At 43.2% G+C, this 15,068-nt stretch overlaps 1 protein-coding gene across 1 annotated transcript in view; it reads left to right on the top strand.

The window, feature by feature from the left end:
- RGL1 (ral guanine nucleotide dissociation stimulator like 1) overlaps nucleotides 1–15,068 on the top strand; it is a 79,269-nt gene that overhangs the window by 34,171 nt on the left and 30,030 nt on the right. The window contains exon 4 of the mRNA XM_055815198.1: nucleotides 4,467–4,544. Coding sequence (XP_055671173.1) covers nucleotides 4,467–4,544 — 78 coding nt within the window. The remainder of the gene's footprint in view (nucleotides 1–4,466; nucleotides 4,545–15,068) is intronic.

Below are 15,068 nucleotides of genomic sequence, written 5' to 3'. Positions count from 1 at the left end.
ACTTGTATTTTCAAAGCTCTCGAAGAGTAATTGGACATCCACATCCCTTTAGTATTCATGGAAGTCTGGCATCTAAATGCAGCAGACAGCTTTGAAAACCTGCCAAGCCTTTAACACTGTATGTTCTGATATTTTCTTTTTGTTTGATAGAAGTGGGTAGGGAGATTTAAAAGGAAAAGAATCTTGTTGCCATTGGGTGTGAAAACTCTGGATGGAAGTTCCTGGAGAGAGGAAAAGGAGACCAGCTCCTCCTGCCCCTGGGTGTGAGGATACAGCCGGATGCTTCCGCAGAGATCCTTTGGGATCCCCAGCATTGCTGGGTGCGCTGTGGAATTAACTGCTCACAAGTGTAACGGAAGCCAAAGTTGTTTAGCTGTCCAGATGAGAGCAGAGGCAGTCCAAGTTCCTTTCTTACGTATTTTATTTTGTCCTGGTAATCGTGTTCCTTGCAGTGGAGCTTAAAAGCAGGGCCGTGCTGTGCTTGGCACGGTCACAGATGAGGCAGCAATTGGTCCCTGTCTTGAGGAGCTTATGGAGAAGGGAATTGATGCTGTTTGGTGGGAGAGCTAGAGCCGGCTAATGACAGCAAATAACAAGTTAGTTTTACATTTTCAGGTTTTTTCCTTTTGCTGGAGGATGGCTGGATAGAGGGTAAATGGAGAGGAAAATGAAGTTGGAGAGGGGACACTGAAAGCATGGAGCCTTTGGTAGCAGAGCCGCGTGTTTTGGGACAGTATCTTTATATGGCATTTGGCTCACAGTTGTTGCTGTAGCCTCTATTCTTTCCTCTGTTGTTTTCCTACATACCAGGTGATTTGTCTATTCAAAGCAGCAATTTCATTTCCATGATTCTGTTTGTGATTCAAAACACCTTCTGATTCTTGCTGAGTATCTGTGCTTCCAAGTTGCTTGTTTCAATGCTTACAAGCCTTATTTGTGGCTTGGGGGGGGGGGGGGGGGGGGGGGGAGGCTTTCATGGAGGGCCACCTTTCCTTATTATTTCCTAGCTATTCAAGGAGTATTTTCCTTCCTCTTCTCCCCTTCCCTTCTTAACAGAGATGCAGGGGTGCATTTGCTACTCTGTTTTTCAGTATTTCAATATTCAGTACTACCCATTACATTCTGGTCTCATTTGCTTAGTCAGTCCCTTTGAGTGGAGTCTATAACTTTCCAAATGCCAAGCAAGGCTGAAAAGTTCTGTGGGCTACAGGATCCTTTTGTTTATCGTGTCTCTTTTTGTATGCAAAGCCTTCATACAAGGCTGGGTAGTGAATGGCTCTTTGTCCCGGAGCTGGTGAGAACAGAGCAGTGGAAGTCTGCAGAAGCGCTGTTCTTTACATCAGATGTATCATTAACTCCTCCTAACCCGTATTTAATGACCTGTTATTCATGCAGAGCTCTTGCGTTGAGAGATAGACAGAGGTTTACATCTGGCAGTATAACGAAGCGTTACATACTTCTCCAGTTTTGTACAGAAAATTGCCTGCTCTTTATTACTGTGTTACGGATTTCTATTATAAAAATCAACATGTATTTCTCTAGTGGGATTTAAATGCAAATGCCTACTGTTCTGCAAATACAGATTTTATATTTAATACAATACTAGGACAATGGCATTGTAAGTAATCTCAATAAATTCTGCTCTAAGAATTAATGACAAGTTTTGAAAAATTATTAATATAAAAATTTAATTTTTATTCAAAACCTGAAGCTTTCTTGGCATATTTCTCCCAGCAGAGAGAAAAATATCTTTGGTCTGTTGGTCAAGACGTATTTTAGCCATCTTCCCTAGCAAATGGCAGTGGGGAGTAAAAGCACTCTTAGCACCAGGATGGGAGCAGCCATCATGGCATGGAATGAACGTTGAATCAGCAGCATGTCTCTGTTCTGTCCTGGGCAATCTCCACTGAGGTGTCAACATGGTTCTCTAAATACCCCCCTTATGCTCTTTTTCTGTCTTCTTAGTAAGACGAGATGTTTCCTAGGATTATAGTATTTGGAAACGCAGAACAATTTACAGGTCTGCAGGAGCAAATATTGAAACCAATAGAGTTAACTCTAAAAATAAGTTAATCTCTACACTTTAGCTTAGCAAAGTGTTGGAAGTATTGTTCTTAAGGCTCCTCTGATTTATTCCATCCTTGCAGTAAAGCGGTGGGAAGTATCTCAAATAGTTAATTGCATTCACTTTGAATTGCAAAGGCTGGTAATGAGCGTTTAGGGTAGGGCTGAGAGCTGAGAGAGACCAGGTAGGATTAAGTGGTGAATTCGGGCATAGCTGAGAGTGGGAAAGAAGGTATCTGTTCAGTTTTACAGCTTCAGTAGTGCTGATCCCAATAAAAGGAGCATGGGCAGGGTGTGAAATTGCTTGGGAGAATACAGGAGAAAGCACAGAGGCCACTGATAAGACCAAAAAATTTCTGAACAAGATTGACAGCCATTCTTGTAGCAAGCAGTGGTTCTTCTGTGAATACTCCTGGTGTGGTTCACTGTGACCACCGAGGGACTGAGGTGTTATTCGGCGTGTTCAGACCTGGGTTCTTACCCCACTTGTCAGTTTAGCCAAGCATATTTTTTTGTTAGATTTTGGATTAGCTCTGTGAAACTTCAATGGCAAAATGGGTTATCCTGTATGTACCTCAGTTTCCTAAGGACCCTTTCTGTTTTAAGAAGCCCTTAAAACCTACTCTGACACTTCTGCTGCCTTATAGGACCAAGCGGGATTGTTTCAGAATGACAGAGAAAAATTTAGACCCTTTAAAACCTGTTTGCAAGTTTTTATGCATGTGTTACGCCTTTTTGTTTGTTTGTTTGTTCCGGACAGATCAAATGCTGAGATTTCTGAAGTCTCCACCACTGGTGCAGGGACCTGGGTTGGATGGGGGACAGCGTGTTGGTCAGACTAAGCTACGGGGCTCAGGCAGTCATGGTTTTGTTCTCAGCTTGTCGCCGATATGCAGTAACAACTGGAGCAAATAATTTTTGTTATGACCACCTGCAATGTGGTTGGAGATGCAAGATCTGGTTTTAAATGAGCCGTTCCAGACGCGGCAGGAGGGGTTAGTGCGGTACTCTCAAGGCTAAGTAAGCCGAAGCTGACCTCCTTAGGGCTGTGGCTGCGCCGCCTCTCTCAGAGGGGTTACTTGTTTGCCGTTATTAGTCTGGGTGTCCCTTGCTGTGCGTGCATGCCCTCGGTGTCCCTCTGCCTCAGCTTCCCTGCCCGCAGTGGAATTGTCCAACATTGAGCCCTGGTCATAAAAGACTGTTGACACTTAAGTTCTTGTTTGATTGTGGAGTTCTGAGGTTGTGAGCCGTGCTGGGGCAGAGTATTGGTATGAGCGGTGCTGGATGGTTCTTTACCAGCTAGCAGGTCTGCTGGTGAGAGTGAGCTGGAATTCCGTGGTACTTGTTTCTGTACAGCTCTGGGATTCTTACGTATGAAGCCTTAGACTGATACTTTAGAAGAGCATAAAACTACCACCTCTTATTTTTATCCCTTGAAATACTCTGGATGGATTTGTTACAGTTCTGACCTGAACCTTCTGGACGCAGTGACAGCCTGCTCTACTTTCTCTGATGCTACTAGGATGTTGTAGCACAAACACTTAAAGTTGCACTTGTTCCCCGAACTGTTCAGGTTAATTGCAGGTGCCTGACACAATTAGTTGAGCACAGAATGTGTAAAATCAGTTTGCCTTATTCTAGGCTGTGCCTAATTGTCTGCCTTTGTTAAAGCTGCCTGTAAGGAACCGTGAAATCCTTTATGGAGCTGTATGTCTGGAACAATGGGCGCTGCGCTGAGAACCAAGCGCATAATCCTGCCTTGAAGGCACAGGCACTGCCTGCAGGAGGGAGGTTTTGCTTTGCACTGTTGGCGTTGTGCCCACGGTTTTCTCTTTCCCAGTGGCACCTTCACAGCGCCACGGGCCATTCCCACTCGTGACAACTGCTTCAGTAGTTTTGGCACAAGCGGGCACTTGCCACCTGGAAAAAACTTTGTGTGAAATCACGCTTGGAGTTAGAAGGAATGGCACGTGCTAGAGAGACAGAAGCTGTATTGGAGAAACGCTTGGGGAAATGCTCTGGAAAAGGATGGAGCGAAGGAAGGCACGAACAGAGGTCTTGGAGCTGTGGTTGATGCCTCCTGTGTGCAGGCTGCTTCATATAAATTAACAAATTAGGTTGAAAGATCCTTGCTGTCTCTTTAGAATTTTTTTCCCCTCCTAAACAAAATAATTTTCAAGCTCCTTAATCTTGCCCAGCTGTTAGCTTCCATATTTGTAGTTTGAGCTAGAAACGCTTTCTGGTTGTTCGATAATTATGTATATTATTTGTATATATACGTATTTTATTTTGTACATTATGTACATTATACAGTATATGTATAAAAATGTATATGAATTATGCTATTTGGGATTTCCCTTTATTCGATAGAGGCTCCTCTGAACACCCGTCTCCTTTTTCAGGTATGGAAACTTCGAGATTTCAAGCTGTGAAGAAGATGGAAACAAGATTTACTCCGAACCCAGCACGGAACTCAGGACGTAAGTGAGGTTTTGCACTGTACAGCAAGCCCCGGCTGGGGCTGGCTCTCGAGGGGGATGTGGGCAGCAGCGCTGCTGTTCCCTTTGAAAATTCACCACGCTGTTTGCTTGCTTAAACAAGCTTGTGTAAAGGCCAACTATCAATTGTCTCGTAACGTATCCAATAATATAACCCAGAGATCTTTCTGTCAGAGAAATTGTCTGAAAATTAAACATGGGATGAACACATCTAGGCCAACGTTTTGTTGATTAAACAAGGAGTGTTTGTTTCCCCTGCCTTATCTACGGCAGTAAATGATTATTGGTTATGACTGATTTTATTGTGCATTACAGCAGTGTCTGCAGACGAAAGAAGCTGAGGTTGTCTCAGGCGCCACGTGTTTGCATGTATCGTTTCCATTAGTGCCCCTATGATTTACAGTGTTGCTTTTAGAGTGAAATTTGAATTATGAAGTCATCCTAAATTGCAAGAAAAATAGCAAAGCTGTTTAGATGGGGGGGGGGGGGGGGGGGGAAAGTGGTTTGGTTATCCTCCTAACATCATATGAAACTGCATTTTATCTTTAGACATCTGGGTGTAAAATGTGCCTTAAGTCATCAGCATTTGTACTTTGGCATCTGTGTGATCTGTGGTTTGCATGCATTGTGGCAGTAGAACATAGCTGCATTGTTATATTTGATTACAGTACGAAGATGCTTGATTCTTGTCAGCGTTACTGAAGATCAGTTTTCTAATAATTTACCTCAGCTTTTGCCAGTTAAGAAACCCTTAATATTTTTTACCACTGCACTGATTTCTCAAGGTGTAATTGAAGAAGCAGCCTTTAGTTTCCTTTTGTTTTGAGGTGGAAGAAAATTGTTGAACTCTTCTATCATGAGATACACAGTCCAGTCAAGACTGAGAAATACACGGCAGTATTTTCATTCCTGAGAGTTAGGCAGACTGTTGATTCAAATTTAACATTTTTTTCTACGATATTTGGCCTGGCCTTCCCACTGCTTACCTCCATGCTTTTATGATGGCTTGTGTGTTGTGGGATAGGAGGGGTTTGAGTCTGGCTGAAAGCGGTTCCAATATCCCCAGTCCAGAAATGTGCCATGGACATACTGACCACCTTTCCGTCCTCCGTTCTCGGAATGGGGTGGTTAGAGAGTGGGGTCACTTTGCCTTCTGTTACCCATGTGGATATTGTTTTGTGTAACCACTAAAGTAAAAAACAACTCCTTGGCTGTGAGCGTTTCAGTGGCTGTCTCTGAAAACACAATGGAGTGCGCTTGCTTGACTGCAGAAGACATGTAGCGCTTAATTAACGTCTGTAAATGATACAGAATTCTCAAAGGCTTCATTAGAAACAAAGTATCGCTTGTTTTATTTTTTTAGCTATTAGCAAGGACAGAAAGCTACAAGCTCTTATGATTTGGGCTGTTTCTCTTGCTCCATGAGATTTGACGTGGGAGCTCAGTTCCCCGGTTCTTTCCTGGCTAGTGTAATAGAGAGCTGTCAATATGTTTCTCTCGTTCTACCACGAGAGCTCATCAAAGAACAGCTTGGAAGACCAAGCACCAAGAAGGCGGTATTATGTAGTGGGCAGAGGCAGTAACAGGCAGCCAGCAGGTTCCCACACTTCCATCCAAAATGAGCTCTGGGGCCTCTTCCAACTTTGGGCAACCCATTTGACCTCCCTCTATCTCATTCAGTCCAGCCACAAGATGTGAGCTAAAGCAGTACCCTTCCTGCAAAACAGATTAAGGATTTATATTGCAGATGAGGAAGATAATTTCACCAGCATAGATCACGTTGGGATTAATCCTTCAGCTGCTTTTTCATGGACCCAACGGAGCTTGATTATGAGTTGGAGAGAAAAGGGGTGAAAGTGATCTTGATGTTAGTGCCACTCAGGCTTTGGACCAAAATGCATCAATTTTTTTGTTAGACTTGGAGGTGAGCATGCAAGTGAAATAGCATTTAGTAGGAACATGTTTGTTTTTTGGTTTGGGTTTTTTTTTTAATGGAATTGTTTCCCTACTGGCACACCCATAGTTTATCATATACCCCCTGCCTAATCGCTTCCTGCTGCATCAATGCTGTCTCCCCTCTGGGCGTGTAATGATCTTGTAGTGCCTTTGCACAGCCAGGGGCTGACAAATGAGCGGAGTCTGTGGTCCTGTTCCTGTGGTAACACAACTTCTGATGAGTTTATCTGACATAATTTTCATTAACATAGTTGGCACAGCTGATTTTGATCCTTTGGCCCTTGTAAGATACAGTTTATGTTCTGAATTTGATACCTGTTACCCAACTACTTATTTATAGAAAACTCAACAATGAAGTTGTCAACAAAGTAATCTGTCAGGTATATGTGTTTTAACAGATTCCGTATAAATGTGAATTCACTTCCCTGCCGTTGCTCTCAGTTGCTCTGGCTACTTGTCTCTTAGATATGATTAATGGTATCTGGAAAAGAGGTTGGCTTTTGTAGTCCTGTTGTGAAACACGTAGTTCTAGTAGTTCAGGTTTTCTCCTGTCTGGGATAATTCCAATATAATTGCATTTACCCTCTTTTCTCATAGAACAGAAACACAATATAATTACGCTATGAGTTTTATATGACTTGGAGAAACAGGAGGAAGAAGCAGTAGAGCCATGTCTTTTCTTGGCATTAGCTCTGCATTTCTCAGAGGAAAAATCTCTCTTGGGGAAGCGCGTGGTCTGTCGCCAGAGATCTTCTGCATTCGTCAGACTCCTGTTATGACAGTTGAGATGCTTTAAAAATCCATTTGAGGCGTTAGAAATGGGGATGCAATTTAAAGCATTTCCACTGGTTTGTCACACAAAAACACTACAGAAGTTAAAAACAACTGCAGGAGAAGAATTTATGGCTCTTTAAATATCTCGTGGAGCTTTAAAGGAGAGAGGGGGTTTTGCAAAATCTTAGGGTGCGCATGGGAGGAATATTATGTTGTGTGTGATGTGCTGTAAACCCCCAGGTTACTACTCTGTGATGAAATTCTCTCTGTTTTTTGTACTTGTAATACAGAGTTGTGATATATTTTGAGAAGGAAAATGCCTCATGTACATAAAGTTTTATTATTTTTTTACAAAATTATTTTAGTATTCCAGCCAGTGTTCGTGTAGCTCAAAACCTGCAAGTGCACTGGTGGCACAGCCTTGTTTGAGAGACTTGTGGGAGCTATAAACCTGCCCTCGTGTTTCCAGATTCTGGGGCTGAGCCAGCAATTACTTCTCACACTTGTTGCAGTGACATATAGTTGTTACTGACCCAAGATCACTTTGGCTATGTTCGGAAACATGCCTTCTACGGATCCTTTCTGCCAAGGGGGTTTTCTCCTGTTCACTCAAGCATCATTCCTGTCATTTTTTGGCCACCGGAGTGGTCAAAAAATTTATATTTTTCAACAGGGACCTGACTTAATTACATCTAATACAAAATGTCTTTTGGGCTTTTCTTATTATTGCCCTTTGCTTTAGAACTGCATTCAGTAATACACAGTTTAAACAAAAGTACTGTAATTTTGTAACTTTAAATTACACAGGCAGTTTGGAGTTATGAATAAGGTCTGAATGCCATCAAAAGTTTTGTGAGCTTAAAAGAACTGCCATGCATGACTCTCAGCTTTGTTTGGTATGGTGCTTTTTTTTTTTTTTTGGTTTGGTTTGTTTTGTGGGTTGGTTTTTTTTTAGTATCAGGATCCACCTTAGCTTTTCATGCCCAGTAGTTTGCTTTCCACAGTTCTTGCTACTTTTCAATCAGTCAGAAAGTTTGTCATCACAAGTAACAAAAGAATAAAGTCCAGTAAAGGTCAGATATTTTCCAGCCAAATGTCTGAGTGAGTTGGACTTCAACCCGTGTTTCCAGAAATACGATGTCATGCCTCTCTTAATTGTCTGATAAGAGAGTTGTAAGGAGTAACTTAACTTGACCCTGTATCTCCTCCTGTAAGCAGTTCTTTTTGTGCTTCCTTGCATCATATAAACAAGATTGGCTGGTGCTGTTTCTCAGTTCTGCATGCTTTTGTGGTAAGGTGTTGCCTCATCTTAGAATCGTGGCTGTTTTCGGAGTTCTCTGTGTTCGTGACATGTTTTTTAGCTTAGGACTTCTGTTGGCTTTCAAAAAGAAAAGGGTACCAATAGCACACGAAGGCAGGTGACAATTCGGAATGAAACCATTAAACAAATAAAAATTATTGGCATGATGAGTAACGTTAAGAATTAAAGAGAGGTCCTTATGATAGTACACGTTACATGAACCGTAGAGAATTTGTACTATAATTCAGTTATGGTTTTGTTTTTAAGTGAGGCTGTATACTTCAAATGTATGGTTTGGTACGTGTTACCTGGCAAAAAGCAAATGAGGAAGGAAAGTAGAGCAGAAAAATAAAGTACTTTCTCTCGCTCGTGTCTGATGTGAAGACTCTCTGCACCTTATCAGCCAGGAATCACGGGAAACTTAAGTGAGATAGTCAGGTCCAAGGGATCTCAAGCACCTTTACATGTTTTGGGAAGGGGATCAGCAAGCCAAGCAACGAATGCTGCCTGGGGACTTCAGTCCTCCTGCGATGGCTGTGTGTGTTGCCTGTGAGATAGTGCGAAACAATGTTCTTGGCGATAGGACCTGGTCACTCTGATCTCCGTTCGGAGCAGGAGAGTTCCTCAGTTAACTTTTAACTCGCTGGTAAAAGGTTGAGTTTTCTATGCAGAATGACCTGTCAAGAAATTTGTGTCCATTTCCCTCCTCCTACTGAAAGATTGTGTTAATTTTGATCTCTGGGCAATCCACTGCTGGCAGACAGCTATAACCAAACCACAGACTCCTTGAATTTAAGGAGGTGATGTATTAAAGGAGCAGAATCATTATTTCCCAGAAGATAGAGGCATTAAAGACCTGGCTGGAACTGGTTGAGGACAGAGGAAAAAAAACCATCAAGCCTTCAAAAGCATAAAATACTGTAGCTGCTTGTAGCTTTTGGAAGTCAATAGCTTCACTGGATGCTGAGCTGAGTACTGTGAAGGCTGGAAACAGTGCTGAGGCTGTGTCACTGAGGTGACTTGCTGGGCTTGCGAGACCTGGACAGCTGCTGCAGCACATCACACTTCATGAATAAAAGGTGCTGAGCTTGTTGCCAGGGGTTTGAAAGATTTCTGTCAGTGAAGTTCCCAGAAGTGATTCATTCCTGCTCAGCACACACACACAAAAACATCCAGCCTGGCAGTCCAGGCTTGCCTGCAATGTTTGCGTTCAGGGAAGACCAGTTTAATGTTAACGGAATCTGGTTACTTGGAGACCTCACTCAAAAATACGAGTAGTACGAACCTGAAATTACCTGTGGGAGAGGTTTTTCAAGAGGCAGACAATGTTGTCATATTGGTCCATGGACATGGATGATGAATTTTGTTTGCTTTCCAGAGGTCTAACATTGGCACATTTTCTTTAAAGATACCCTTTAGGCATGTTGGTAAATATAATGGGGAGAGGAAAAAGTGTGCCGTCTTCCCCCAGCCAGGGCAGAGGCGATGAAAAGGAAATGCTGTGCTGTAAACAGTGGGCCATGTTCAGATTCCATTGTTTACATTTCCTCTGATGAAACCAAAGAAAGTTTAGGAGCTTTTATAAATCTCAGTTTAGGTTATATTTCTCAAGGATGTTAAGGAGAAAGTGGTAGAACCAGAAAACTGGTCTCCTGGTTGCAGTATGAGGTTTCAAATGGAGATTTTAATTATCTTTATTTTTTTTCCTGGCTACATTGTATACTCGCATCCCTAGCACTGCAAAAGGGAGGATTCTTACTGGAGTTGGACCAGCTGAATGAGAAGCAGAAACAATTTGTGTAGTGCAAAAAGTACAAGAGCTTTAAGCCCTCAAACTCACTTCTGCAGTTCCAAGCAATGCCACGGCTGAGTCCTGAGGCTTTTAAGTCCTAAATGAGGTTGAGTAACAGTAACAGTAGAAGTCCTTTCAAGCCTCCTCTTGGAGAATAAGGTTGTGGTTTCCTTCTGCTACTGGCTTTGGTTTGCTGATGTGGAGTAGATTGGTGGTGCTCTCCCTCAGATGAATGACGTGCCACAAAAATGAATCAAAATACTTGGGTTTGTGGGTTTCTTTTTCCGTTGCCTTGAATGTCGTCATCTAGTTGCATCTGCTTTATTATCAAAATATGGACTGTATTTGTTATTAACACTTGGAATGTGGCACAATTGAAAACTGCAGACAAAGCAACTCAAAGCTAAAGTGAAATTTCCTTGTGTCATTCCACAGCAATCGGGTGAAACAGTTCAAATAAAGAAAATGAAGGAACACATTCAGTTACCACATGGCATGTCTTGCATGTTTACCCCTCCTCTTTGCATTAAAATAGCAAATACCAAAACTTACTGTAATATTGCAGCATTTGGAATTTCTCATAGTGATAAACAAACATTGTCCTATGGCTTGTTGTGCATTTAGACCTTCCCGCCAGAAAACTTGTCTTGTTTCCTGCTGAAGTTAACAGTCCTGCTGGAAAACAATGTGCACAGTTACAGTGCTGCCAGAATAAAACTGGTCCTGAAACATTGTACTCCAGGAGAACAGCCACCAAAAGAATGTGAGACAAATGGAAGAAAATTGGCTGAAAGTTTCTGATGCCTGGGAAATGCATGGTGGGAAGCAGTTAAGATGCATTTGGGAGAGCAACAATCAGCATTCATTCCAGTAAAGCCAATTAAGCTAAAACAACAGCAGAAACCAGTGCGGTTACATGAGAAGTGGAGTCAAACACAGGGCAGTATAAGCAATGGAAGAGTGGGAGAGTTATGAAAACAACCGGAACCAAGCAAAAAAGAATAATTAGGAGAGCAAAGGAAAATAATGATTGGCATCTCCACTTAAAAGAAAGTACAACTAGGAGAGCTATTCCCTTAGTGACTTTACATGCATGGCAGCAAAAGCCATCCTGTCCCCACTCCCCCCTCCCCGCCCATGGTATTGAACCAGTTCTTTCCAAATGAAGAGCAGGTCATTTGCTGGAACTCATCAGCATGTTATTTATAAATAGACTGGGTGTTAGAAGCTTACCTTACCTTTACTTGCAGTTTACATACATTTTACCCCGATTCAAAGCTGAGATTTAAGTGCCCATGTTGTTATTTAACAAGCAAACCTGAGAAAATTAAGTTAAGCTGGCTTAAATTAGTCTCTGTGAGCAAGCCTGAAAGGTATTGTGTGGACACTGGGGGAGAGGGAATAGCCCTCTGTAAAGATTATTCCATTGATGGTCTTAAGTATGCATTTGGCCAAGTACCGATAGTTTTGTGCATGTTCCTGTCTAATTTCCTAAGAAATCAGTCATTTAACCTCTTTTCGCAACTGAGGTTCTCCTTATTTTCCTTAATTGTTGAGATTCCCTTCTACTCATTCTTTAGAAATGATTGTGGTAGGAAAGAAAACACTGCTTTTGCCTTTTTGGCAAGAAATGATCTCTTGAATTCCTACGCAGACCTCTTCAGGACCTGGTGTTAGAGCTGTCTTTCCAGTTGAGAAAGGACTACACAGAATTTCCGTGTAACCTAGTGAATCGCTTGTGGCTACGTGATACGAAGCCCTTATTTTCCATCTCCTCTGTGCCCTGCTAGCTCCGCTTAACAGGTGTTAGACTTGGAGCTGCCACAGCCTCGTGGCATTTTTGGTACCTCAGGGGCGAATGGGAGTGGACGAGGAGTTCTGTGTTCCCAGAATCTGATACGCTTCTTCCACCTGCCAGGAGGTAGATTTTTGGAGACTGAAACCTTCGGAGATGAGCTTCAAGAACAGCCGGTGTGGGTGTTGGAAGGCTTCCCGATAGGTGTGGAACTCGCAAGCGTTGCTGAACAGAGCGCAGAGCCTGGGGCTGGCAGGACAGGAGTTAAACGTTAGAAGCTTTTTTTTCTTATAGGCAGGAAAGGCAAAATTTATAGCTCGTAATCAAGGCCATGAAAAATGTAGTCTGTGATGTTTCTTTCCTGCCTGAGATCTGGGAAGGCTCCCGTTCCTATCTGTCTCTGGGTCTGTCGAGTGCAGGGAGTTTCTTCTCAAGGGCAGCAGAGGTAAAGCTACTGCAAGGCAGGGGAGAGCATCCCTCCTGGCACACCACGGAGGCGGCGACGGGAGGGCAGTGGGGCACAGGGTACCTTCTTTCTCTTTCCTATTTCCCCTCTTGACTGAAATGATTTTGCTGGCAAAAATCAGTGTCTGGAACAGCTGTGAACTCCTCACCCTGCTCTGGGAGACTGGGTCTGTCTTAAACTCTGTTTATTCTTCAGCTTATGAAAGTGATCATCAACCAAGCCTCTGGACACTGAGCTTAGCGTAAAGACTGTGTGAACAGTATTTTAAGAAGAACTTACCCTGTGGAGAGGCTCCTTCTTCCCGGTTATTGCTGAACTGGTAAATGTTCATAAGAAAAGAATACCCAGCCTAGGTTTTGGTGGTGGCGACTTTGTGATGTGGGTGGGGAAAAGGGCCACGGAGCAGGAGGCAATACACGGTTAGGGCATGGAGCGAGGCGCAGTGTTCCCCTCCCTGTGGTGGAAAAGAAATTTAAATACTGTGGACGCAGGACGGTGGTGTTTGTGAGTGTAAGCGCTGCTGTGATGCAGTGTTCTGGGTATGTGTGGGGCTAGAGAGGGTGATCAAAAATGTGAGGAGAGGGGAGGATGGAGCCAGAGCTCTGGAGCATCGCTATGGGCATCTCTCTGTTGTGGCTTTCCTTGTGCCTTGGGATGTGGAGCTGGGCTGGCACTGTTGGCTTTGCCACGGTGGTTGTGGAGCACTGGCTGTGGTGTGACACCTGTCCTGACTGAGAAAAGTGGTCCTGAAGCTCCACATAACAAGTTTGGCCACCACTGGAGTGAACTCTGAAGGCCATACTTGTTGCATATGTGGTGGAAGCTTGTCTGAGCAGAACTGTGAAAATTTGAAAACCAAAATGGTTTTCAAATGCAGAGAGTCTTCCAAACTGCACAATCTGTGTCTCATGTTTGCAGTGAAATCTGAAATCCAGAATGTGTTTGCACACTAATTTTTGGTTGTAAATACTTTTTGTAGCTCTAGACCTGTTAATTCTAAGAGTTTCTCCTGTCCACAAGCCTAACCAAATAGTATTACTGGCAGATTTCCAAACATTCAAATTAGAACTTCAAAGTTGCTACAATACCAGAGAAAGAAACAACAGATTAAAATTGATGGGACTTGTAAAATGAGATCTGTATGGGATTAAAAGTTAATGGAGTTTGGAGGAAGCACCATTATGGTTAAGATGAGACAAGGGACATGGGAGAAACTGTCTTTACTCTTTCTTAACTCTTGGTTTATTTTGACTGGCACTGAGCAGCTGAGTTAACCAGGTATTGCTGTGGTTTCCCTACCTGTAGAACAAATGGGCTGGTATTTTTACACAGCTCTGATACGAGAGCTGCCTGGGTTGACTTTTGGATTCCTTCTTGTCTGCCTGTGAAATCCGTGTTCATATTTGGACTCCTCTCGTGATCTCATACCTTGAGGAAAGAGAGGACCTTCTGGCGTGCTTGTCCCTTCCCATTTTGCAGCTATTAACATGCTAGATCCAGAGCCACATCATCCATGTTTTTCAGGGTTTGAACTTTAAAAGTGAAGTGCCTGGCTGTCCTGAGCGCAGGGCACAGATGCTCTTTGAGGTGACCCATTGGTGCCTCTAACTGGATACTCGTGGTTAGAGGTTTTCACCGAGGGCATGGCCCTTCTCTTTGTGGAATAGCATTGAGGGTATGAGGTACTGGTATTGCATGAAGGTCTTGGGAAATGGGGTTGCTGGAGCTGGTATCGGGGAAGGTTTCTGTAGGTGTGAAAAATGTGGCCATCAGAGGGCTGATATCATGGCTAACTACGCAGCACAGCCCTAAGGACCTGCTGCAAACCAGGGCTGTTGTCACTTGGCCGTCTCAGCTGTTTTTCTGATGGCAGTGGAGCTCGTAAGATCTGCTGCCGCTACAGAACTGTGTTTCTTCCCTCCTAAACATCTTCCATGGCTTTCCATGAGAGCAGTAGCTGTAAGTCACCTCTTGTGCCTGCCACAGCATTTGGAACTACGGGCTGGAAGAGATGTGAAATACAGGGATGGTTTCAGTGTCACAGAGGAAAACTTCGGGACTTCTTTTTCTCAGGAGTCTTAGGTGTTTATTGTGCCTTTTATTCTGGAACAAGGGGCTTTCCCCCCCTCTCATGTTACGTCCTACTCTAAACACCACAACAAGTGATCATGAGACAGTGGCCACAGCCAGTGTGTCATGTTATGTGACCACACACCAAAGTCCTTTTCCCTAATGTCTCTGTCAACCCAGGTAAACAAAATTCTCTTTAAGATACTAGATATGCCGTCTGTGTCTTCCCAGCCTGTAATGCACACTACGGCCGGCGCCAATTGTTGCACCAAAACACACATGCTGATTTACCAGCATGTTGCTATGAACAACCAAAGCTCTCAGTTTTCCTGCAGCAGAAAAAAAATAAACTG

This window comes from Falco peregrinus, chromosome 10 (genome assembly GCF_023634155.1).
Source record: "Falco peregrinus isolate bFalPer1 chromosome 10, bFalPer1.pri, whole genome shotgun sequence".
Lineage (NCBI taxonomy): Eukaryota > Metazoa > Chordata > Aves > Falconiformes > Falconidae > Falco > Falco peregrinus.
Note: the sequence above shows the minus strand (reverse complement) of the source record. Positions and strands in the feature narration are given on the sequence as shown.